The sequence below is a fragment of the Panthera onca genome, chromosome E1 (genome assembly GCF_046562875.1).
Source record: "Panthera onca isolate mPanOnc1 chromosome E1, mPanOnc1 haplotype 2, whole genome shotgun sequence".
Taxonomy (NCBI): domain Eukaryota; kingdom Metazoa; phylum Chordata; class Mammalia; order Carnivora; family Felidae; genus Panthera; species Panthera onca.
Window position 1 is genome coordinate 37,402,078 of NC_138352.1, and position 24,212 is coordinate 37,426,289.

The following is a 24,212-nucleotide window of genomic DNA, read 5'->3' on the forward strand; positions in this document are numbered from 1 at the left end:
CTGCATCCCGGGGAATCCCGAGACTGCACGGAGTAGCTGGGCAGGGTGAGTGGGAGTCTCCCTGGGAGACGAGGGTGGAAAGGGACCCCTGGGAGGGGGGGTGCAAAGCTGCACGGGGTCTCTGGGGAGCCCCCACCGAAGCCCATGTGTATGGCTGTAGGTGTGCCTGCATGCAGGTGTGAAAGGCGCCTGCAGTCAAGTGCAGGAGGATTTGCAAGGCTGGGCCCCTGCTCCCTAGGCCCGGGGCCTCAGCATTCCCCACTGGAGTCCCTCTGGCCCGCACCCCAGAAGTTCCTCATCTTCCTTCCCTTCTTGCCTTTTCCTTCTTGCTTTCCTCTTGTCCAGGGTCAGGATTAGGGGCGAACAGGATGGAGCTTGACCTCTTCTGAGCTTGTTTCCCTGTCCATGCACGAGATGGTTGGGTTGGGCGATCTCCAAGGGCTCTGGGGCCTTCTAGGACTTTTAAGTGGTTGTCCATGCCCTATTTGGATGTTTCCTCTGGGGGCCTTGGAAATATCCCAGAGGCGGCCTGGGCCTCTGTTGGCAGAGGGCTGGGGACAGGAGCCCGTGCGTGGGAATGGAGGTGGGACACCTGCAGGGCCCCACTGACCCCACTGCTATGTGTGCTTCTCCCTCAGTTTGACCCTGGGAACACAGGCTACATCAGCACAGGCAAGTTCCGGAGCCTCCTGGAGAGCCACAGCTCCAAGCTGGACCCGCACAAACGGGAGGTGCTCCTGGCTCTCGCCGACAGCCAGGCGGATGGGCAGATCGGCTACCAGGATTTTGTCAACCTGGTGAGCACTCTGGGGCTCTCGCTGCTGGGAGGGACCTGTTTGGGTGTATGGCTTAGAAGACCAGGGGTGGTCCTGGGTGGCTCAGTCCGTTAAGCATCCAACTTTGGCTCAGGTCATGATCTCATGGTTTTGTGAGCTCAAGCCTCGCTGCCGACTCCGTGCTGACAGTGTGGAGCCTACATGGGCTATTTTGTCTCTCCCTTTCCCTCTGTCTCTCTGCCCCTTGTGGGATTCTCTCTCTCTGCCCCTCGGTCACTTGCGCCCTCTCCCTCTCAAAAAACAAAACAAAACAAATATCTTTTTGGGCAACTAAAGGGAACTGTTGACTTGTAACATTGAAAAAGTCCAGGCTTCAGAAGGTGGAAGGACATCTCTGAGGACCTGGTTTCTCATTGTCACTCAGTTCTGCCTTCTGCAGCGTCAGCCCATACTCAAAGAAGCCCCTGGCAGTTCCAGACTCTCCGTGTGGCAGCAAAGTGGCTGCAGCTGTTCCAGCCCTTACACCCTCAGGCCTTCACCATGCAGAGTATGAGAGGGACTTCTGTTCCCGCACAAGGCTTGGGATTTCCTCCTGCCTATTGGCTTAGATTGGGTCAGTGGGATGTGTTGATTGACGTAGGCCAATCGGTGCCCACCCATGGAGCTGGGGGTGGGGTCAGTTCCACGGAGAGGAAGGGCTAGGAGTAGGAAGTGGGAGGTTATCATTGGAAGAAGAAGAGCTGGAGAGTGGATGCTGAGAGCAATGGGGCACTCGGGTGAAGGCCAGACCTCGTCAGACCTGCTGGCTGGGTACCTACCGTCCTGGGTAGTCGGAGGGGCTGGAGACAGGCGGCCTGTGAGCCCTGCCCACTGGTCCAGTGTCTTGGAGTAGAGACTTCTCCCTCAGTAGGAGGTACTGCTTTGCTGTCATGGGGGCCACTGTGGTGGGGTTGGAATGGCGTTCAGGGGGGCTCAGCAGGAAGCATCCCAGCAGGGATGCGAATGGACAGGACATGAGTAGAAGCTGTATGAACTAGCTGGGTCAGTACAAGGCCAGAAGCCTCCTCCCGGTTTCCCTGTTGGTGAAGTGAAGATAGTCACCCCTTTTCTTGCCTTCCGTGGAAGGGCAAGAGTGAAACGACTCGTGCGAAGTCCCCCAGGCTCCTAGAATTCAAAGGCACCGGTGATGGGGGGTCAGTACCGCCCGTGCCTGCCATTGTGCCTGGTGAGCTCTCTGACGTGGGTGTCCAGGCTTTGGGGCTATTTTAATTGCCTGGTGATGGAGACCTGCCTTTGCTCGGAGGGTAGCATGATTGCAGGGAGCAGCTGTAGGGTTTTTAGGGCTGTTCAGAGTGGAGCCAGAAAGCAGACCTCCGAGAGGGTGGGGGACGGAGCTGAGCTAAATGGAGGAGTCAGGATTCACGGGATGGGTGGTGGGGGTGAGCCCTGTGACCTGGAGCCCAGCAGTGGCTCGGGCCAGTCCTGCGTGGGCCCATCCACATCCACACCCGGAGTGCCAGCACGACTGCCACATGCCCTGCTCAGTCTCAGGCCAGAGGGAAGGCTTGGCTGGGCCCACGAAATGCTTCTCTCCAGCCGAGGATCTGTGGGTCTTCTGCGTGAACCCCAACAGCAGACTGCTTGTTACTGTCAGGATTTCTGTGTTCACGCTCTAAGCCGGAGCAGCCAGCCAGAGCCTCGATTTGTGTGAGCAGGGCTGCCTGGAGACCGGGACTAAGGGGGGGCTCGCCAGGAGGGGAGCTCTGGGTAAGGCAGCGTGCCCAGAGAGGACCTGGGTCCTGCTCCTGCCCCTGCCTTTGCCACTCACCGAGAAAGATCCTCTGAGCCTGTGTTTTCTCATTTGTAAAATGAAGCCAAAGGATACCTTCCCTCTTCAGGATTGTTGCGAGGATTAAATAACCTGGAGTATTAGAAAGATTTTGTTATCTCTAATGTTCCTTTACCAGCTAAACCCGCCTGCATCCTTTGTGGGCCCTTCCCCAACCCAACCCAGGTAGAATGAACCCGCCTTATCCAGAGCCCCCACAGTGCTTTGCCCAGGCCTCTCTTCTAGCACAGGCCACGTTGCATTACACCTGGGTGGCCAGGGTTGTCGTGTACGGGTGTGCAGCTTGTGTACTGTACAAGGATGCCTGCCAGTGAGGTGAATGGGGACTGCAATCCGGCCTGGGTTTTGTTCACCAAGGCCTAGAATGGGTTCATCCACCTGGAAGAAGCGGCTCCCTTATCTAACTGGCACAAAATGGACTCTGGAGTCACATGTAGCTGGATTTGAATCCTGACTCTTTGGAGAAAATCCTGGTGTTTGGGAAAATTACTCACCTCCAAGCTTTAGTCCTCATCTTCGTAACGTGAGGACAATGCTGTGCACCGAATAATTCACATGTGCCTCTGCTTGTAAGCTCCATGAGGCCTGAGACGCGGGGTGGCCCTAGACACATCAAGGGTGCGGGCGAATGGCGAGTGTGTGTGCGCAGTGCTCGTGCTGAGCCCACGTTGCCCGGCTTCAGGGTGTGGCTGTGGGTGTGCTGTGAGTATGTGTGCTGTGCCCACTTGGGGATTGGGAGAGAGGATGGTAACAGGGGCTACAAAACAGTTTGACAACGTGATCCTGTCTCGGGTTTGCAGTGAACACGAAGCCCCAAGATTGCCTCCATTTACAGAATTCCTGCACCAGTGAGAAGAACCAGATCCAAGCTTTGTAGGCATGGAGAGGATGAGAATAGGGGATCAGTGGAAAGGGTTCATCTGGAAAGGCCTCCTGGAGGGGGTGAGCTTTAAGCCAGATTTTGAAAGTGAAAGACCGTGGAACCCGGGAATGGAGGAGGGGTGCTGCAGACAGAGGCTCATTCTACCTTAAACCCCTGTGCCTTGGTCTGGCCTGGTTCACCAGCCAGCCCTCCCTGGGCTTCTGCCATCAGGTTTAGCCAAATGTTCCCTGATAGGGCCACAGTCCCAGGAATGTGTTGATAACCCCCACCCCAGCTACCCTGGCAGCCCTGTGGGCTCTGGGGTTGGGAGAGCTTTATCTCCCCATAAGAAGGATCTGGAGTGTGGTCGTGGAGGACGGGTGGGATGCCACAGAGGCCCCAGGAGCCTAGAAGTCAGCAAGACCGGCCGCCTGGTTTCTGGGAGTCAGGCTGACCACAGAGCGAGGCCGCCAGGACTCCAGTGAGGATGCATCCGGCAGCCTGAGGCTGCGGACGGTAGGGCCGGTCGGTCCTCAGACAAGGCTCTACGACCAGTCCCTTGGCACACCAAGCGTTCCAGGCACTCAGGAGTGATGACCTTCCACAAACACAGCTCTGGGTTCTTGTTCTAGAGACCTCTCTGCAAACTGGTCTACCTCACCAGGGCTGCTCACCTCTTCCCAAGCTGGCATCTCTAAGGACTCGAGCTCCTTCTCATCCTTCAGTTCTCACTCAGTTACCCCCTCCTCGAGAAAGCCCTCCCTGACCACCGTGGGACAGGGCTGGGCTGCCTCCTGAGTGCTCCCCCAGCAGCCTTCACGCTGAGCTGCGATTGCTGGTTTCTTATTTGTCTTAAGCACCATTGTGTCCTCTGTGCCTGGCAATGTGTTGACACTCACTTGTGACGGATGGATGATGGGTAGTTGGGTGGAAGGAAGGTAGGGTGATCATGGGTACAGGTTCTGAGTTTGAACTTGGACTCCTAAACCTCTCTCTGATTTTGTAGAATGAGGATGTTCACCGTCCTCATCTAACAGGTAGACTAGTTAAGAATATCCAAGGAGCCCAAAACAAGTTGCTTTAGAACATTTGCCACGTGGGACCCCAGTGTAGAAGAAAGAGAAAGGTGGGATGAGGCCTGGTCGGTCCAAGGTACGTGCTGAGACCCCGAGACCCCAGTTCTGAGCCCTTCCCCCTGCCCTGTTTCCCACGCAGATGAGCAACAAACGGTCCAACAGCTTCCGCCAGGCCATCCTGCAGGGAAACCGCCGACTCTGCAGCAAGGCCCTGCTGGAGGAGAAAGGGCTGAACCTCTCCCAGCGGCTCATCCGCCACGTGGCCTACGAGACCCTGCCCCGGGAGATTGACCGGAAGTGGTACTACGACAGCTACACCTGCTGCCCCCCGCCCTGGTTCATGATCACGGTCACGCTGCTGGAGGCAAGCACAAGGGTGGGGAAGGGGCTGCCCAGCCCTGGGGTGGGGGGCGCGGAGGGGGTGGGCAAGAGGGTGTCTGAGATCAAGACAGGAAGGGCAGCGTCTCCTCCACCACAAGGCAGCGGGTGAGGCCGAGCTGCCAGTCAGGCCGTGTTACAGGGCCTGTGAGTGTTGTTAGAACCCCGGGACCACAAGGATATTCCGAAGATTATTATTGCTGCAGCAAAATCCCCGTATGACCACCCCCTACCAAAACAGCAGCAACAAGAACAATGTCCTAAGCTTGTTGACGTGGGGGATTTGGCCAGGCTAACTCCTTAAAACTAAGTTATTTTAGTTCCTCCCTGGTGAGGAACGTGGACCAGTCGTTTGCTCCCCCAGGACTCCATCCCCCTGCCTCCCGTAGAGCAGGGATCACCAGGCCCGCCTCCTTCTCCCATAGAACTCCTCTATTTAGCGCAAGAGTGCCTGGTGGCGCTTTACAGAAGCATTACTCAAAATGCATATGGGAGGGAGTGTTTATGAACAGGTAAATGTGGGCTTAACGTATTTTGAAAGAACATTCTCCCCTTAGGGAATCATCCGTCTCTATCGTTATTCTAAACGTCTCCTGCTTATGCAGTAGAAGCCAAAGGTACCGTTTTCTGAGTGTGTGCCCCTGTGTGAGAGACTCTGAATTCTTTTGGCTGCTGAGCCTAGAACCCCTGGGCCCCCAACCCCAGCTCCTGAATGGTGTTCCGTAGTCTGCACCGTTTCTCTTCCAGAGCCACGGGCCTAATTACCACCACGGCATATGTTCCTATAAAGCTGATGCCGAATCAAATGGCAGGATCATTAAGCTCCATGGCGATCTTCTTCTTTTCTTCCTGAATCAGAATAGCTGGTCTGCAAGGCCAAGCGCTCCTCTGTTTGTTGTTATGGCTTCATCCAAGCGCATGTTGAAGATGCGATGTTTCTGAGATATTCTTGGAATCGTTCTCCAAATGCTTACTGTGTTGGTCTATTTATTAAATTCTATTTGAGGACCAATAATAATGAGCTGCCTTGGGAGCTGTATTTGCTGCCAGACCACCCGTGTCATGTAAGATGGACAGAACGGCTCCCCAGAGAACCCAGGGGAGTCCATCTGCTGGAGGGTGGGGATGGGGGCACTGGGAGTGGCACAGGTCCCGCCCAGGAAGCCCGAACCCCACACCGATTACAGCCTCATTCGCTGAGTACATGACACGCACAGCTGGCCCTTCCTGTGCTTCAGCACTTTCAAACCTCATGACCACCTGGAAGCGTGGGCATCCCCATTTCCAGATGAGGAAACCAAGGACCAAAGCGTTCAAGTAATTTGCCCAAGGTCATCCACAGAGGCGTCCAGGTTGGTTTCAAATTTCCAGAAACTGCAGCTCTGTAAACTCAAACCACCAATCAAGAAGAAAATGCTGAAATAACTGTTTCAGAGTATTTGTACTAAAGCCCAAAGCTTTCGTTTTACATATAGTTTCAGTAAGTTGGTTTCCTGGGTCCATAACAGGGAATGGGAGGGACGTGGTGGGAAGTTACTAGAAGGGGCCCACAACCAGCCAGCAATAGGGAGTAAGAACCTGGCTGTCATACCTGGTTTACAACCTGCTGACCACCTGGCAGTATGGGTGAGAACAAAAGAAAATTTCGAAGCCGACCTGAGTCTTAAAGAGACACGCAAATTGGGGCCATTTACTGTAGGACTGAAAATCCCAGGGATGCCCGGCTGGCTCAGTCAGAGGAGCTTGCGACTCTGTCTCAGGGTCATGAGTTCAAGCCCCACGTTGGGTGTAGAGATTACTTGAATAAATAAACTCTAAGAAAACAAAAAAGGCACGTGGGTGGCTCAGTCGGTTGAGCGTCCGACTTCGGCTCAGGTCATGATCTCATGGTTTGTGGGTTCAAGCCCCGTGTCAGGCTCTGTGCTGACAGCTCAGAGTTTGTTTCAGATTCTCTCTCTCTCTCTCTCTCTCCCCCTGTCTCTCTCTCTCCTTCCCTCCCCTTGCCCTTCCCCCGATTGTGCTCCCCCTTTCTCTCAAAAACAAATAAACATTAAAAAGAAAAAAAAAGAATGGGGTGCTTGGGTGGCTCAGTTGGTTAAGCGTCCGACTTCAGCTCAGGTCACGATCTCACGGTCCGTGAGTTCGAGCCCCACGTCGGGCTCTGGGCTGATGGCTCAGAGCCTGGAGCCTGCTTCTGATTCTGTGTTTCCCTCTCTCTCTGCCCCTCCCCCGTTCATGCTCTGTGTCTCTCTGTCCCCAAAAAATAAATAAATGTTAAAAAAAAAAAAAAAAAAAAGAATGGGGTGCTTGGGTGGCTCAGTTGGTTAAGCGTCCAACTTCAGCTCAGGTCATGATCTCATGGCTTATAGGTTCAGGCCCCGTGTCAGGCTCTGTGCTGACAGCTCAGAGCCTGGAACCTGCTTCGGATTCTGTGTCTTCCTCTCTCTCTGCCCCTCCCCTGCTCACGCTCTGTCTCTGTCCTTCTCTCTCTCTCTCAAAAATAAACATTAAAAAATTTTTTAAAAAAGGAAGGAAATTTGGACACATGCTATAACATAAGTGAATCTTGAGGACATCATGCTAAGTGACATAAGCCAGCTACCTGTGTGAGTCCGCCTAGATGAGGCACCCAGGGGAGTCAAATTCATAGAGACGAAGTAGAATGGTGGTTGCCAGGGCTGGTGCTTAATGGAGACAGAGTTTCACTTTTGCAAGACTTCTGTGGATGGTGGCACTGACAGCTGCACAACATCGTGAACACACTGGATGCCACTGAGCTGTATGCTGAAAACTGATGAAGGTGGTACATTTTATGTTATGCGTATTTTACCGCAATTCAAAAAATCACCTTGTGTAGAATTGCCTCTTCCCCCAAAGGGGTATGTAAGTTTTTGCTGCAATTAGTTGAAACCCCCCCCCAAGCCTTTCCCGCCTCTCACCGAGAAGGTGTGGGCAGAGCCCACGTGACCATTTAACACAAAATAACCAAACCGAAGTGGGGTGAGAGGTGGCCGAGAGCTAGGCAGGGTGCCGGCCACAGGGGCTGTCCCTCATTCTCCGAGGAGGAAAAGTGACAAGTTCCTGCAGGGGATTCCGAACGTTAGCACCAGAGGGGCTCCTGGCCAGTTTCGCGTCTAGTAACAGGCCCCTGCCGTTCTGTTTTCATCCAGGTTGCCTTTTTCCTCTACAACGGAGTGGCGCTGGGTCAATTCGTGCTGCAGGTAACCCATCCGCGATACCTGAAGAACTCGCTGGTTTACCACCCACAGCTCCGTGCGCAGGCATGGCGTTACCTGACGTACATCTTCATGCACGCGGGGTGAGTGCCTGCCTTCATTCGCTCTGGCTAGAGTCCCCATAGGAAAACAAGAGGTCCAGAGAGCCTAGAAGGAAATGTTTCAGTTTGTTTTTATCTTCCTGGACACAGGGTTTGAGGTGGCTCCTTGAAACTTACCTAATACCAGAAGATAGTTCATTCCTGACACAGTATGGAAAAGGGGAAATAGATGGAGGAAAATGCTAAGTTTAAGCCCACAGTGAAAGCGGTACAAATGTAGGTTACAAGTTCGTTCTGAGCTTCCTAGTGGCCAAAGCAAAAAGGGAAGTGTTAGCTATCAAGTTCATGATCCATAAACTGTGTGCGTGTCAGTGCCCCCAGAAGTGGAATAAAGGACAGGTTTCTTGAAAGCGCCTTTCTCCCAAGGTGGTCTCCATAGGTGGTGAGAGTCTTTTTGAGGAATTCTAGCAATAATTATAGTATCTGTTGATGGGATTCCCTGCCCAGGCTGCCCAAGACTGTGACTCCACAGTGGGTAAGACTGCTGCCTTATTTCCAGGACTGACCTCTGGCCTTCCTTGATCTTTTGGGGTGAGGAACAAGAATGGACAAAAGCCTCCAAAGCCTCTGTGTGCATTCTCTGCCTCTGGGAGCTAAAAGCCTGGAGGCCAAAGTGGACAGTGCACAGAGGCTCTTAGCTGAGGCCCATAGTGGTGGCCTCAGGCCTTTCTCAGTGCCTGCCTGGGAGAGCCCTTGGAGGAGTTTCTAGGTCTGTGATTTTGAGGGAGGGAGGGGCTCTCGGCTGGCGCTGCAGCCGACAGGAGATAGGGACAGCTGGCCAACATCTGGGATGAGCCCAGCAAGGTGACCTATGATCCAGGGGCCCACTCTGGACCAGTGAATCCAGTGCGGTAGAGAGGAAGGAGTTTGGATTGGGATGCAGGAGCCCTGAGTTCCCCTCACCGGGTGTCTTCTAGTCTCAGGCTCTTGCCTGTAAACCAAGAAGACAGGACCGGAAAACCTCTGCAGTCTCTCTATGAATCTGATGCTCGCATCCGGCTCTTTTCCAGTGCGTTTGTCTGACACTTCTAACCCTTCAGCTGGCAGTCAGGGCTGGAAGATTCCAGGCATGATAGGAGTGTAGAACAGAGCCCCATCTGTCTGAGCTACCTTGCAGGTGCCCTCCTGGGTAGACAGGTGCTCACGTGTGCCCAACATGGCACAGTGATTAGTCTCCAGGCAGGGCCTTGCAGACCAGGACCAGGGCTGTGACCCAGGCCAAGGTCCAGACCCCTCGTGATGTGCTCTGTTACCCTATAACTTAAACATCTCCAGGAAGCTGTGCAGATGCTGTAGGCTCAATTTACGTGAGACAGTGGATGTTAAAGTGCTTTGTAAACTTGAAAGCACACATTGATATAGCAAGAGTAACATTACAACTTTTTCCAATAACATAGGTATTCGGCTACACACCAGTTAGCAACAAGATCTGGTCGTAGATGTATGATAGTATAAAAAGGAAAGTATTCATAGGGTAAGAAAACCCAACCCTGAGTGTTGGGTAGAATGGGATTTTAAGGGATTTCATGATATTTTAAGGGATAACTTTGAATTATTAAGTTCTAAGAGATATCTCTAATACTTACAATTGTTTTTTTTTAATGTTTATTTATTTATTTTTGAGAGAGCGAGAGAGTGAGCAAGGGAGGGGCAGAGAGAGGGAGAGAGAGAATCCCAAGCAGGCCCCATGCTGTCAGCACAGAGCCGGACTTGGGTTCCATCTCACGAACCGTGAGATCATGACCTGAGCCGAAATCAAGAGCTGGATGCTTAACTGACTGAACCACCCACGCGCCCCTCTAATGCTTGCACTTGTCTTGAAAACATCTTTCTCTTTGAACATCAGTAGCTCTTACAAATGTGTAGTGAGCCAGAGTAACTTCGTGGCCTGGTGAATGGAGCGGATTCTGCCCATCAGGAACCCGGGCTGTGTGACTGTAAGCCAGTCAGTGTCCCTCTCTGAGTCTTGGCTTCTCATATGTGAATGGATGGATTTGCTGGATCTTAACTGTGGTGAGGCGCCTTCTCACTATGGCAGGTGCAGGCATTGCCAAGCACTGCCCAGGCCCTGCACTGTTCCTTCCTGTCCCAGGTGGCAGGCAAGGTATGCTGTTTCCAAGACGACCTGTCTGCATTGTAATTCCTGTCCCTTAGACCCAGACCATGAGCTCCTCAAGGTAGGTATAGGTCTTATTCCCTGCTGGATCCCCAGCATCTTGGCATACAGTGTTTGTTGAATGAATGAATGAGTGAGTGAATGAATGAATGAATGAGTGTATGAATGGAGTGGTCTTTCTGTACAGGATAGAACACCTGGGACTCAACGTGGTGCTGCAGCTCCTGGTAGGGGTGCCCTTGGAGATGGTGCACGGAGCAACCCGCATTGGGCTTGTCTACGTGGCTGGCGTTGTGGCAGGTAGGCAGGTGGGCTGCAAGTCCACAGGGGTAAACTTCCCCAGGGTGGCTGGGAGACCCCATGGGATTGGGCAAGCCCCCAGCCTCCAGCAATGCAGGACTCCCATCGCCAAGGCTCGTAACTACCAGGGTTAGCAAACCTCCTCTGGAAAGGGGACTACCATCCAAAGAGGGAGGCATGTGATGGCAAGGGGAGGAGACCACAGGATGTGGAACAGGCAGATTGACCGGGGTTTCTGTCTTTATACTGCCATGTTGTAGCTGTGTGAGCTTGGGGAAATTACTTAACCTCTCTTGGCCCCATTAGGTTTTAGGAGGGAACTAATAAGATCTGCCTGTAGGGTGTTAGGAGGGTGGAGTGAGGTGACAAATGGAGTAACAGTGCCATATAAACTGCACAGGCACAGTAAGATCCCTGTAGGGACATCCAAGGTGTGGGTGGAGCCAGGCCCACCCACCAGGCCTACACCTGTCCCCTTGATTGACCCCCTGCTGACAGGAAGCAGGTCTGGCCTAAGAGGTAGTGAGCACTCACGCCAGCTGGAGGAGACTGGGGCCCTAGCTGACTCTGTTCACACGGCAAAGGACCATGACCTTGAGGATGGCCGGCCCTGTGGCCAGTGGGACGCCCCCTCTCCTTCCCTGGAGGGAGGTTAGGCTGGCTGGGGTGAGCCGGGGAGAGCAGACTGCATTTCTGCAGAAAGAGTCTGCACCAACCGGGTTTCTGAACAGAGGGATCTCCCTCGTGATGTTTCCAACCTTATAGCTGGCTGCTGCTTCTCCTCCTCCTCCTCCTCCTCCTCCTCCTCCTCCTCCTCCTCCTCCTCCTCCTCCTTCTCCTCCTTCTTCTTCTTCTTCTTTTTTTTTTTTTTTTTTTTTTTTAACAAGGTTTGCCGCCTCAGCTCTTCACCTTGACAGCTGTGCCCAAGGGAGCTTTGTGTGTATGTTTAAGTAAGATCTTAATCCTTTCTGAGTGGCATTAAAGTTGTCATCAGGAGAGCAGGGCGGCATTGACCTTGTAAACAATGAGCAGATAGTGACCCTGGGAGTAACTGAGGTGGCTTCAGGAATCCAAGAGGGAAGGGTCCCACCCCACTCACCCATTGGAGGCTGGTCTGCTAGTTCAGGAACCCTCAGCTTGGGAGATTGGCCTCTCACCTTCTTCATTTCTCTGTGTGCTGCGGGTGAAAACTTGGCCACCTCGGACAGCACCCACATGAGTTTCCCCAGCATCCAGCACCTTCCACATCCTTTAGCAAAGGTCTAATGAGGATCTCTGTGTGCCAGACTTAGCCACCCACGCAGTCCCCGAGTCTTGACATCTGGAGATTCATAGCCACATTTTCTATACCTACATACCCAGAGACCCAGATGGTTAATGGCGAGGAACAGGAAAGACACTCATAACACTTGCAGTTAGCAGTCAATTAGATGGGAGTGCCAATAACCCAGAAGACGGAAGTAAGATTCAAGATGACTCAGGCCTCACCCAAACTGATGACACCCAGCAGGAAGGCAGTGCAGGTGTCACTCCCCAGTGACCCCGGTGCAGAGTGGGATGGTGCACAGACAGAAGGGATCCTTGCCAACCAGACAGGAAGGGGTGGGGCTGTATCATAAAGCAAACAACATGTACTATTCCATCTGAGGCATTGATTCAGACCAGAGGTCACTCTGGTCACCATAAATCATGTCATTGATCTTCTGGACTGAGTTGATTGATCTGCCTGCACCCCTTCCTTCCCTGTCTACTCTGTGTGCATCCCAGCTCAGAGAGGCGGCTTCATTCACAGCCAGCCAGACCCTGACCGGATAGCCAGTAGTTAGCAAGTGTCAGCCATGTGCAGGCAAGCAACCCCTCGAGGCAAGTACTATTACTCTCCCCTTGCTGCAGGTGCAGAAACAGCCTTAGGGTGTCTCAGGGACTTGCCCGAGAAGACCTAGCCGTAAGTGGTGGAACTGGCCCCAGACCCAGGCTGCCTGACCCCAAAGGCTGTGCTTCAAACCACTACCGTATGTTATGAGAACCAGAAGGCAGGCCTTGTCCTTGTGCATGTTATTTATTGTCAGAAACCAAGGGAGGTCTTTTTTTTTTTTCTAATGTTTTTATTTTTGAGAGAGAGAGAGAGAGCAAGCAGGGTAGGGGCAGAGAGAGAGGGAAATAGAGAATTCCAAGCAGGCTCTGTGCCGTTATCTCAGAGCCCGATGTGGGGCTCGAACTCACGAATTGTGATATCATGACTCAAGGGGAAGGTGCGTCGGACACGAACCAACTGAGCCACCCAGGCGCCCCACCCAGAGAGGTCTTAATAGACATCAGACCCCACCATTTAGCTCCTGCCCAATGAAAATATTGCAAAGACAAGGCCATCACATTTTGTAGCAATGACAGGCAACCTCTGCTGAGCACATCCGATACTCTGGGCCTGTGATACAGGATGCACATACGTTTTTCCTGTATTGACAAATCTTATGAGGTGGGTACCGTCACTCCCATGTCACAGGTGGTTCAGAGAGGTGAAACGACTAGCATAATTTTCTTAGAAGGACGAGGGAAGTACTAGGAGTGAGTGGGAGCCCCATGCTTCTAACCAATGCTTGAGGCTGACGTGTCTCTTGCTTCTAGCTAACTATCACGTGGCTAAAATTTAGGTACTTTAAAAACCAGTATTTCAAGGGCTCCACCCAGCTTTTCTTATAGATTATATAGATGATACACCACGTGTGCATCCCCAGAGACTTAACTCAGGGTTTGGCATATGTTAAGCAGCAAATATTTGTAGAACAAAGGAGAGAATACATACATAAATAAAGTTATATTGCTCAAAGGTAGATGTTCTGCTGATTTCTATTTGGATTTTTTTGTTTTAATGGCCAAGGGAGACGTTGGAAAACACCTGCTTTAAATTATTTCAGGCTAACATTATCGCAGCTGTGCATTATGATAAAGTCACCAATTTATCTGCGTGCTGGTGTGGACCCAGAACTTTTTCAAAAGAGTTCACAGTCCAACTAGAACTGGTCCCTTGGCCTGTGCAGAGGTGCGTTTCACTCCATCTTGCCATTCTATCCCCATCCTCTGCCCCATGACGTCTGGGGCATTCATACTGGCCTTATGGAACTGTCATCCACGAGGCTAGGTTCCACACAGCTTGTCCGGAATCCTGCGTGGCCCAGGCTTCCTGCCCCGGGATGACCTTTATTACTATATTGATATGTATGCATGCCCTTGTTCCCAGTCCCTCTAGTCCAGGGCTAACCTGCAGCCACTTGAGGAAATCTTTCTGCCATACAAGGAGGACCGGTGAGTCCAGATTGTTACTTTCGGGATTCTAGAACCAGGATCCAAACCTCAGATCCTGGATCCCAGAATCTCGGGCTGTTGAATCTCTCTGATCTGGAAGGAACTCTTGAGGTCCCCTCCAGTGGCTGCCAAATTTTACTCCCCAGACCCCACCCCCACTCAGCCATAGGCTCTCTGCGCTCTGCTCCATGGGGGTAGGGGTGTGGGTAAGGTTTCCTTTGAAAAGAGGGTTTCACTGCTCAGAAGTTGGTAAGCCTTAGACCTCTTTATGTCACAGAAAGCTGAAGCCCAGAGAATGCAGGGGCTGTGCCCAAGGTCACGCAACTAGCCAGCCACGCCCCCATTCCAGACTCCTGCCACAATCCCAAATTGACCCTTGACCCCGGGGTCGTGGACCCCTCTCCATGGGTAGGGTGAGAGAAAGGTCAGGGTGGGGAGGCTGGACCCTGGGGCCTTCCCCACCGCCTCCCTACCGCTGCGGATCCCCCCGCACCCGGGAGGCCGACAGAGCAGAAGCTGGGCCTGCAAGAGGAAAGAGGCCAGCCCAGGGAGGCTGGGGCTTCCTCTGTCCACGCGGTAATTAATGAGCGGCTCCGTCTCCAGCAGCCAGCCCTCCACAGCCCCGCAATGCAGCCTTCAGCCTTCCTTGCGGGCCCTGCCCAGAGAGCGTGGGAATCCTTTGTCATGCAGATCCCACTGCCTGTCTGTTTGCCACCCTGGGATTTTTTTTTTTTTTTTCTGTTATATATGGCTGACCCCTTGGCTAGGCAGTAAAAAAAAAAAAAAAAAAAGACCTGACAATAGATCAATACCTAATTAAAGCCAGAGGGAAGGCATGAAAGGGGAGAAGAAAGATTTATAGTCACCCTGGGAGGGGAGAAGGACTTGGGAGTTCTAGGTTCATGACAGTGCTTTTTCCTGGGAGATCACATCCCCCTTGAGACCAAGAATTTGCCATAGGGATCTCCCAGCGAGCTGAGGAGCCTTGAGAGAGGTCTGAGGGGGCAGAGAGGGGGGAGAAGGTGGATGATGTTCTGGGGGCTCCCGATGCCCAGGTGTGTCGGGTGCCCGGGTTCCCGGGTTAAGCCCAGCCTCCTCCTAAGTAGCGGACCCTACACTTGTGTGGAGCCTGCAGTTTGGCACTTCTGCCCGTCTCCACCCAGGCAGCGGCTAATTGGCTCCTGAGCCTGCGGGCATTTTCCAGTGGTGGTTTCTGCGCATTCACCCAGGCCAGCCACCTCAGCCTCTGAGCCCTGGGCTCTACCTCCTGGTTATTTTTAGTCTCTCGTGTCCTTCCCTGGAAGCCAAAGCATTGATCACACTTAAATGAGACCAGAACAATACATTTCCCTTCTCCTCTCTGCCCAGCTTCCCTTCCAGCACAAAAGTTTGTCATCCCCCAGACCAAAAGTCTACCCCCTTCTCCCCCCAGAGGGTATGACATCATCTCTCTCTCTTCCTTGGGACTTTTCAAGGACATTTTTCCTCCAGCGGAACCCCCAGTCTGGAGATTCTGTTGGCCTTTTGTCACTCGGCCGGAGGGAGGGAGGTCGGAGGTGAAGCCAAGCGGGTTTCTAGATGCCGTTGAGCAGAGAAATGCTCTGGAGCGATGGTGGAGGGTGGAGGCTGACCTCTGTCTGTACCAGTTCGGGGAGTGGCTGCCGTTGAGGCCGCGAGCGTGGACTTTGTGTCGGCAAAGCTGGACTCAAATCCTGGCTGCAGCCCTTCCTACCAGTGACTCTGGGCTCAGCCTCCTCACCTCTGCATTGAGGCTGCTGTCACCCTCCTCAAAGGGCGGCCTCGGGGGTTAAACGGGCCGATGTAAGTGAAACGCATGGCCAGCGCGCCATACACGGTGGCCCACGCGTGGCAGCTGACCCTGCAGTAAGTACTGCTACCGTTTGTTATCGCTCAGAGCCCCGAGGTAACGCCAAGCGGGACAGAGTTGCAGTGACAGGCAGGTGGTCCCTTCCCTCCACTGGGTCTTCTGTAAAAGAAGTTCGAATCAGATGGCTCTTTCAAGCCATGAATGTAAGCTTCTAGGAGGCCCCAGGGCGACACCGGATGAAAGGAAGAGATGGAGCCTTTGCTCTGGGGTCTTACCCCCCAAGGCTGCTGCGTGTGAGGGCCTGGGGCAGGCGCGGGGAGTGCGCACCAGCACCCTTGAATTCCTGATGTCTCTCTGTACCAGGGTCCTTGGCGGTGTCTGTGGCTGACATGACTGCACCAGTTGTGGGCTCCTCTGGAGGGGTGTATGCACTCGTCTCTGCCCATCTGGCCAACATCGTGATGGTGAGCACCTGCTGTCCCAACATGCCTATCTCGGCCTCCCCTCTGCATGTCAGTCCTCGCCGGGGATCTTCTTCGACTTCCCGGCTCAGGCCCAGAAATGCCAGGCAGACCTGGCTGGTAGGAGGGCTCACTGACACCTCACTTTTTGCAGGCTGATGTCAAATGGGGCTCTTCCATATACGATTCGTATTTTTTCCTTCTTGCCTATGAAATTACCCATTTCCCTATGCTACCCCTTTCCCGTTCAGCTTTAAAAAGTGTTACAGTAGGGGTGCCTGGCTGGCTGCGTCAGTAGAGCCTGCGACTCTTGACCTTGGGGTCGTGAGTTCAAGCCCCACGTTGGGACTAGAGCTTAGTTTTAAAAAAGAAAGACAATGTTTGGTGTCCCTGGGTGGCTCAGTCTGTTAAGCACCCAACTCTTGATTTTGGCTCAGGTCATGATCTCACAGTTCATGAGTTTGAGCCCCGCATTGGGCTCCACGTTGACAGTGCAGGGCCTGCTTGGGATTCTCTCTCTCCTTCTCTCTCTCTGCCCCTCCCCCACTCTCTCACTCTCTCTCAAAACAAACAAACAGAGGGGCGCCTGGGTGGCTCAGTCGGTTAAGCGTCCGACTTCGGCTCAGGTCATGATCTCGCGGTCCGTGAGTTCGAGCCCCACGTCGGGCTCTGTGCTGATGGCTCAGAGCCTGGAGCCTGTTTCGGATTCTGTGTCTCCCTCTCTCTTTGCCCCTCCCCCGTTCATGCTCTGTCTCTCTCTGTCTCAAAAATAAATAAACATTAAAAAAAAATTAAACAAACAGATATTAAAAAAATAATTGAAAAAGGGCACCTGGGTGGCTCAATCAGTTGAGCCACCGACTCTTGATTTCCTCTCAGGTCATGATCTCTCGGTTCGTGAGTTCCAGCCCCACATTGGGCTCCATGCTGACAGTGCAGAACCTGCTTGGGATTCTCTCTCTCCCTCTCTCTCTACCGTTCTCCTGCTCTCTCACTCTCTCTCTCAAAATAAATAAACTTTAAGGGGCGCCTGGGTGGCCCAGTCGGTTAAGTGTCCGACTTCGGCTCAGATCATGATCTCACAGTTCATGAGTTCAAGCCCCACATCGGGCTCTGTGCTGACAGCTCAGAGCCTGGAGCCTTCTTCAGATTCTGTGTCTCCCTCTCTCTCTGTCCCTCCCCTGCTCGTACTCTGTCTGTCTCTCCCTCAAAATAAATAAACGCGAAAGGAATTTTAAAAAATAAACTTTAAGAAAAATAATAAAAATTTAAAAAAGACAACTTTAAAGAGTATTACAATCCTTGACCACTAGCATGCATCGTAATTGTAATTCATTGCTTGTCACAGATGATTAAAAGTAAAGGGATCTCAGCAAAATTCTCAAAAAGGAAAGGAGCCTCTAAGAGGTTAAATGATTTGTCCACAGTCACAGTGAAGATTGTGGCAAGTCGGGACTTGAACCCATACTTCCTGACAGCCACTCAGGTGTCATTCCCTTACACCAGCCTCTCACAGTGTCGGGACACGGCCATTCCTTTCCCAGGCTCTTTTTTGCCTTTTCCTGAAGGGCATTCTTTTCTTAAGATTTTTGTTTTCTAAGTCATCTCTGCGCCCAACATGGGGCTCGAACTCACAACCCTGAGACCAAGAGTCACACGCTCTGCCGACTGAGCCAGACATGCCCCTCCTGAAGGGGATTCTAGCATACTAGCTGAGAGCCCAGGCTCCGGAGCCAGTCAGCCCAGATCTGAGTCCTGGCTACTTACTTCCCAAAGAGGCACCTTGGGCACATTACTTAACTGCGCTGTGCCTCAGTTTCTACATCTGTGAAATGAGATGATATTGATAAATGAGATAAGGTGAAAATAACCTATTCAATATAAAGGTTAACTCCCTCCTCCTCCAAGAAGAGGCCAGGGTTGGACCCTGAATGGAGACAGAGTCTTTAAGGAGAGAAATAGGAATCCGTCTGATAGTCCCAGAGGAGGCCAAAGTTCTTGTTTTACAGGCAGTCGGGAGGAGGAGTCACCGGGAGCGGCCCTGCAGGCCTGATGCCCACCAGGGAAGGCCCAGGTTCTACTCATCCCCGGTGCCTGGCCCAGGGCTGGCCAAATGGCAGGTGGTGCCAAGTAAATTTTTTTTAAGATTAAAAAAAATGTTTATTTTGAGAGAGCGCACACGTGTGCAAGCAGAGGAGGGGCAGAAAGAGAGGGAGAGAGAATCCCAAGCAGGCTGCACGCTCAGCACGGAGCCCCATGCGGGGCTCAGTCCCATGACCCCGAGATCATGACCTGGGCCGAAATCAAGAGTTGGACGCTTAACTGACTGAGCTACCCAGATGCCCTGGTTTTGTTTGTTTGTTTTTTTTAAGTAATCTGTACCCCCAACGTGGGGCTCTAACTTACAACCCCGAGATCCAGAGTCGCATGCTCCACCCACAGAGCCAGCCAGGCGCCCTCCTCCCACCCCCAACTAAATTTTGAATGAAGGAAGGAAAGAAGGAATGAGTAGTGTCTAGAAACGGCATCGCTTCCCCCCAGGGTCCTCCTGTTCTCACCTCCCTCCTCTGTCACTGTCTTCACCCACGTGGAGGATGTGTGAATGCTGTTACAACGTCTGGAGTTCCTAAATTCTCCCATTTCTTCTTTATTATTTATTGTCACTGTCACCTGCCAGGCTCAACACACCATCCCTTTTCTTTTCACCAAAGTCCCCTTTGTACATCGAGAGAGAGAGTGAGCGAGCGGCAGAGGGACAGAGGGAAGGAGAGGAGGGTGGGGGGAGAGATGGACCGACAGACGCCAACGACATTTACTACTCATCTGAATTTTGGCAACTTCACGTGAGCACCTGAAGAGACACAGCAGGTGTAGGAAAGCTTGCGTGGACGTGCGAGTGTGTGTGTGTGTGTGTGTGCACGTGAACTTACACACGTGTGCGTGCGCACGCACACACACACGGCCCGGTCCGCTGAAGATCCTGACAGCACAGGGCTGCCTCACACAACCCTTTTAAATGGGTCATTCTGTATCGGTGCCACAGCTTTCCCCAGACACAGCTTTTTCTCTGGATTCCACCTCCGCCGCTCCCCCCTCCTCCTGCCCCAGTTCCCTTCTGGAGGGGATGGAAATGCTAACAAACTCCCCTCCTCTCCCCGCCCCCCCCCCCGCCCCAAGATGTGTACATGGGTGAGGGGACCGACAAGCACAACTAAGAAGAAATAAACAGTTCATAGAGAGGCCCTGTTTCCACCCCCTTCCCTGCAGCATGGGAAACAACCCTGGGGCCCCAAAGTTCCCATGGTGAGGGCAGATCACCCCAAGAACCACGGGGTGGGGCATGGGGCTCGAGGAGGGAGGTGTGAAAGCAGTTTTGTTCCCGTTTACACTTCTTTCTGGCAAGTAGCCCATGGCCTGTTGTGGTGGAGATGAGCAGTCCCATCCGAGAGCCCACTACCCTTCTAGAAGGACGTGGCTTTCGCCGGCCAATTGGGAGCGTCGCAGTCCCCGGAGCATGACATATGGTAGCCTTTCCCTAGAAAGTTGTGTGATGCTTATCTGATGGTGAAACAAACCTCGTTTTCTCATTAGAAAGGTTGGTTTCCTTTCAACAAGAGGCCGCCTTTACCCAAATTAGCTCAGCGCCCAGCACTTGAGAGATGCATTAGCACGAACCCTATACATTGGCCATTTCTGTGGGTCAGAAGCATTTAAACATTGGCAATTTCCATCTAATAGGTATGCTAGAATTTTGAATTCCCAAATGAAGACTTGTGTGTGAGTGTGTGTGTGTGTGTGTGTGTGTGTGTGTGTGCCTGCGTGTGTGTGTGCAGCGAAACACCTTGTCAGAACGGACGGGAGAAACAGCATGCTAGTTAGAGAATCTAGACGTGAGTACTGGACCGACCATCTTAAAAGCTGTGAGTTGCTTCACTTCTCAGGGTCTCCGTTCCCTCATCTGCAGCCCCTCTTTACGAGGTAGTTGTGAGACAGACATGGAGAGTGAAAACGGTGGATGTGAAAATGCTTTCCATGTGGCAAATCACCACACAGCTGGGGGATCGCGTGTGGGTCTGGATGTGTGTTTACATATCCTTGAATACGTATAATTTTCTGTGTTTATCAATTTTGCCTGTTATCTGTAGGAGCAATTAGAAAATGTGTCCCTTTTACATCATATACAAAACAGAAAAAGTGTTCAACACTTCTGTTCTCAGGACTAAGTGAGGGATTCTGCCTTAAATGAAAGCATGTCTTGTTTTTCATGAAAACTCTCTGGGTTCCAGGGGTGCCTGGTTGGCTCAGTTGGTAGGGCATGACACTCTTGATCTCAGGGTCATGAGTTTGAGCCTCATGTTGGGTGTAGAGATTACTTAAAAATAAAATCTTGGAACACCTGGGTGGCTCAGTCAGTTGAACGTCCAGCTCTTGGTTTCAGCTCAGGTCGTGATCTCACAGTTCATGAGATTGAGCCCCATGTCGGGCTCTGTACTGACAGTGAGGAACCTGCTGGGGATTCTCTGTCTCCCTCACTCCCTGCCCCTGCCCTGCTCATGTGCGTGCGCATGCTCTCTCTCTCTCTCTCTCAGAATAAATAAACTACGTAAATAAATCAATAAAATCTTTATAAAAAACCCCACTCTGAATTCCAAAAAGCTTACAGTTTACATCAAGGGATTAAGTTCAGAAAATATTTCAACAAAAAAACCGGATGGCGTAAAAAACTTGCAATCAAGACTTCTTAGTTTATTTTTTTATTATTAAAATTTTTTTTATTTTTTATTTTTAAATTTTTTTTATGTTTATTTCTGAGACAGAGAGAGACAGAGCATGAGTGGGGGAGGGGCAGAGAGAAAGGGAGACACAGAATCGGAAGCAGGCTCCAGTCTCTGAGCTGTCAGCACAGAGCCCGACACGAGGCTGGAACTCACAAATGTGAGATCATGACCTGAGCCGAAGTCGGTCGCTCAACCGACTGAGCCACCCAGGCACCCCTATTAAAAATTTTTTTTAATATTTATTTATTTTTGAGACAGAGTGTGAGCAAGGGAGGGAGGGCAGAAAGAGGAAGACTCGGAATCTAAAGCAAGCTCCAGGCTCTGAGCTGTCAGCACAGAGCCGGACGCAGGCTTTGAACTCGCAAACTGTGAGACCTTAGTTGAAGTGGGACACTTACCCGACTCAGGCCCCAAGCCTTCTTAGTTTAAAGACTAGATGTGTTAAGATACACATAATTGAATAATTTATTAATTGCCTTTTGCTGGGGCCCACAGGCCAGAGTTCCGTGATTCCATGTAGGACATATTTACTTACACTCTCTTCTATACGATAGCTGCTTCCCTAAAACGTTCGAGATCTCAGTTTTTGCAATGGGACCATCTTGTCAAAGCACAAAGAGAGAGCGTTGTCTAAAAGACACTGGAGATCTCTATGTCGTAAGGTTCATTTCATTACTAAAAATCCTTTCACAGGAAATCAGTCCCCAATTTGTCTGTCATGCTTTCCCCTTTCCTGTGCTGGGTCTTTTTGAGGTCTTTTGACAAGATAGGTGAAACCGGGAAGCTCCCGCCTGGGTTCCAGCCTCTGAGCTCCTAACTGGTTGGGTGAACGAGATGCCCAGGGGACTGGTTACCCCCTTGTTTGCTGAGGGGGGGTTCTTTCTCACCCTGCAAGGCTCTGGGAGGGAAAGACATGAAAAGGGGCTGCAAGAGACACGTGCCCTGGGGCCGCAGGCACTACCACATTTATAGCCTCAGCAGGGCAGCAGGGCAGCAGGGCTGGCTGCGAGGAGATCTTGTGCTTTGCTCCTGTTGTTTCACTGCAGTTTGGAGGGAATAATGGGGCGGGGAAATGAAGCAGCTGGTGGGAAGGGGTGAGTGGAGTTTAACCCCTCAGCTGCTGGGAGAGGAGTCATTTCCCCACGTCCACTCAGCTTTGGAGGCAGGTGGACACACAACAGCCAGTGGGGACAGACGGCACAGACAGAACATGACCCTCAGAAGTGTGGGCAGATGGAGCCCCGGACTGAGGGCCCTAGTGACCTCGACATTAACTTACCATGACCTTGAACCAGCCCTCCTCGACTCCCCATTTCTTCTTTGCTAAAGTGCGGGAGATGTGACTGGACCAAGCCGGTCAACTCCAATGCCTTCAGGGCCAGTTAGGGATTGTAAGCGAGGCTGGCCCGGGGAGCGCTGGGGTGAAGCTGAAACTGCCCGGCTAGTCCAAGGTCATTCAGAAGGTTTAAAGGTGCTGTGCAGGGCAAACCCACTGTCTTTGCCTCAGGTCTAGATGATCACGTCAGACACTTACGTGACGCTTACCACACGCCAGGCAGTGTTCTTGGTGTTCTATACGTATGAATTCATTTTACCTTCGCAACCCGTGAGGTAGGTAATTGAGGTAGGCACTGAGTTGGCCAAGATTTACAAATGAAGACCTTAGCCAGAAAGAAGTTCTGAGCCACCTCACCGCTGGCCTTGCCAGACCAAAAATATGGAAGGTGCTTTTGAAGACAGACCCCAGATAGGGCCTGAGGGAGGGAGGTATGGACCTCAGCTGAAGGAGAGAGCGGCCAATATATTCTAGACTGATTTTGCCTGATATTATCACTCAGGGCACAGTGAAAGAGACGCTGTTTTTAGGTAAGATATTCTTCCAGAGATTTTTTTATTTTTTATTTTAGAGAGAGTAGGGAAGAAGGACAGAGGGAGAGAAAGAGGGAATACCAAGCAGACTCCGCACTCAGTGCAGAGCCTGATGTGGGGCTTGATCCCACGACCCTGGGATCATGACCTGAGCTGAAACCAAGAGTTGGACGCTCAACCGACTGAGCGACCCAGGTGCCCCCAGAAGGTTTTTATGAGGAAAAGGAATATTGGCAGTGTTCTGTATCACTTTTTTTTTTTTTTTTTTTTTTTTACATTTTAAAAATTTTTATTTTTGAGAGAGAGACAGAGCATGAGCAGGGGAGGGGCAGAGAGAGAAGAAGACACAGAATCTGAAGCAGGCTCCAGGCTCTGAGCTGTCAGCACAGAGCCCAACGTGGGGCTCAAATCCACAAGCCGTGAGATCATGACCTGAGCCAAAGTCAGACGCTTAACCGACTAAGCCACAGGTGCCCCTCACTTTGGTTTTTAATTGTGGTGAAATACACACAGCATAAAATTTATCATCTTAACTTTTTTTTTTTAATGTTTATTTTTGAGACAGAGAGAGGCAGAACATGAACGGGGGAGGGTCAGAGAGAGAGGGAGACACAGAATCTGAAGCAGGCTCCAGGCTCTGAGCTGTCAGCACAGAGCCCGACGTGGGGCTCGAACTCACAGACCGTGAGATCATGACCTGAGCCGAAGCCAGAAGCTCAACCGACTGAGCCACCCAGGCGCCCCTCATCTTAACCATTTTTAAGTATGCAATTCGGTTGTGTCAAGTACATTCTCACTGTTGGGAAATCATCACCATCCATCTCCAGAACTCTTCATCTTACAAAACTGAAACGCTGTTACCCATTAAACAACTCCCCGTTCCTCCCTCCCCCAGCCCCTGGAAACCACCTTTTACTTGATGTCTCTATGAATTGGCCACTCTCTGTGTCTTGTAGGAGTGGACTCATGCAGTATTTGTCCTTCCGTGACTGGCTTATTTCTCTGAGCATAATGTCTTCAAGGTTCGTTTGTTAGAACATGGCAGGATTGCCCTCCTCCTTAAAGTGAATGACATTCCCTTGTATCTCTGTCTGTCCATCTAGGGATACTGGTTTGCTTCTACTCTCTTTTGGTTGTTGGGAATCAGACTGCTAGGAACGTGGGTGTCACTGTTAGGGGAGAATTAGGATCCGTGGGTGGACATGACAGGGAGGCAAAGCCTGGCCGGATGATAGCAGGAAGAATTTTTCAGTGGTTAGAGCCCCTTCACAGGGCTGCC

At 51.8% G+C, this 24,212-nt stretch overlaps 1 protein-coding gene across 4 annotated transcripts in view; it reads left to right on the forward strand.

Annotated features, from left to right (window-relative positions):
- RHBDL3 (rhomboid like 3) overlaps window positions 1-24,212 on the forward strand; it is a 50,643-nt gene that overhangs the window by 16,449 nt on the left and 9,982 nt on the right. For 3 of the 4 annotated variants that reach the window (XM_060646706.3, XM_060646709.3, XM_060646708.3), the window contains 5 exons: window positions 639-797; window positions 4,703-4,927; window positions 8,112-8,260; window positions 10,582-10,694; window positions 16,189-16,289. In XM_060646706.3, coding sequence (XP_060502689.1) covers window positions 639-797; window positions 4,703-4,927; window positions 8,112-8,260; window positions 10,582-10,694; window positions 16,189-16,289 — 747 coding nt within the window. The remainder of the gene's footprint in view (window positions 1-638; window positions 798-4,702; window positions 4,928-8,111; window positions 8,261-10,581; window positions 10,695-16,188; window positions 16,290-24,212) is intronic. The other variant, XM_060646707.3, reaches the window with a different exon arrangement.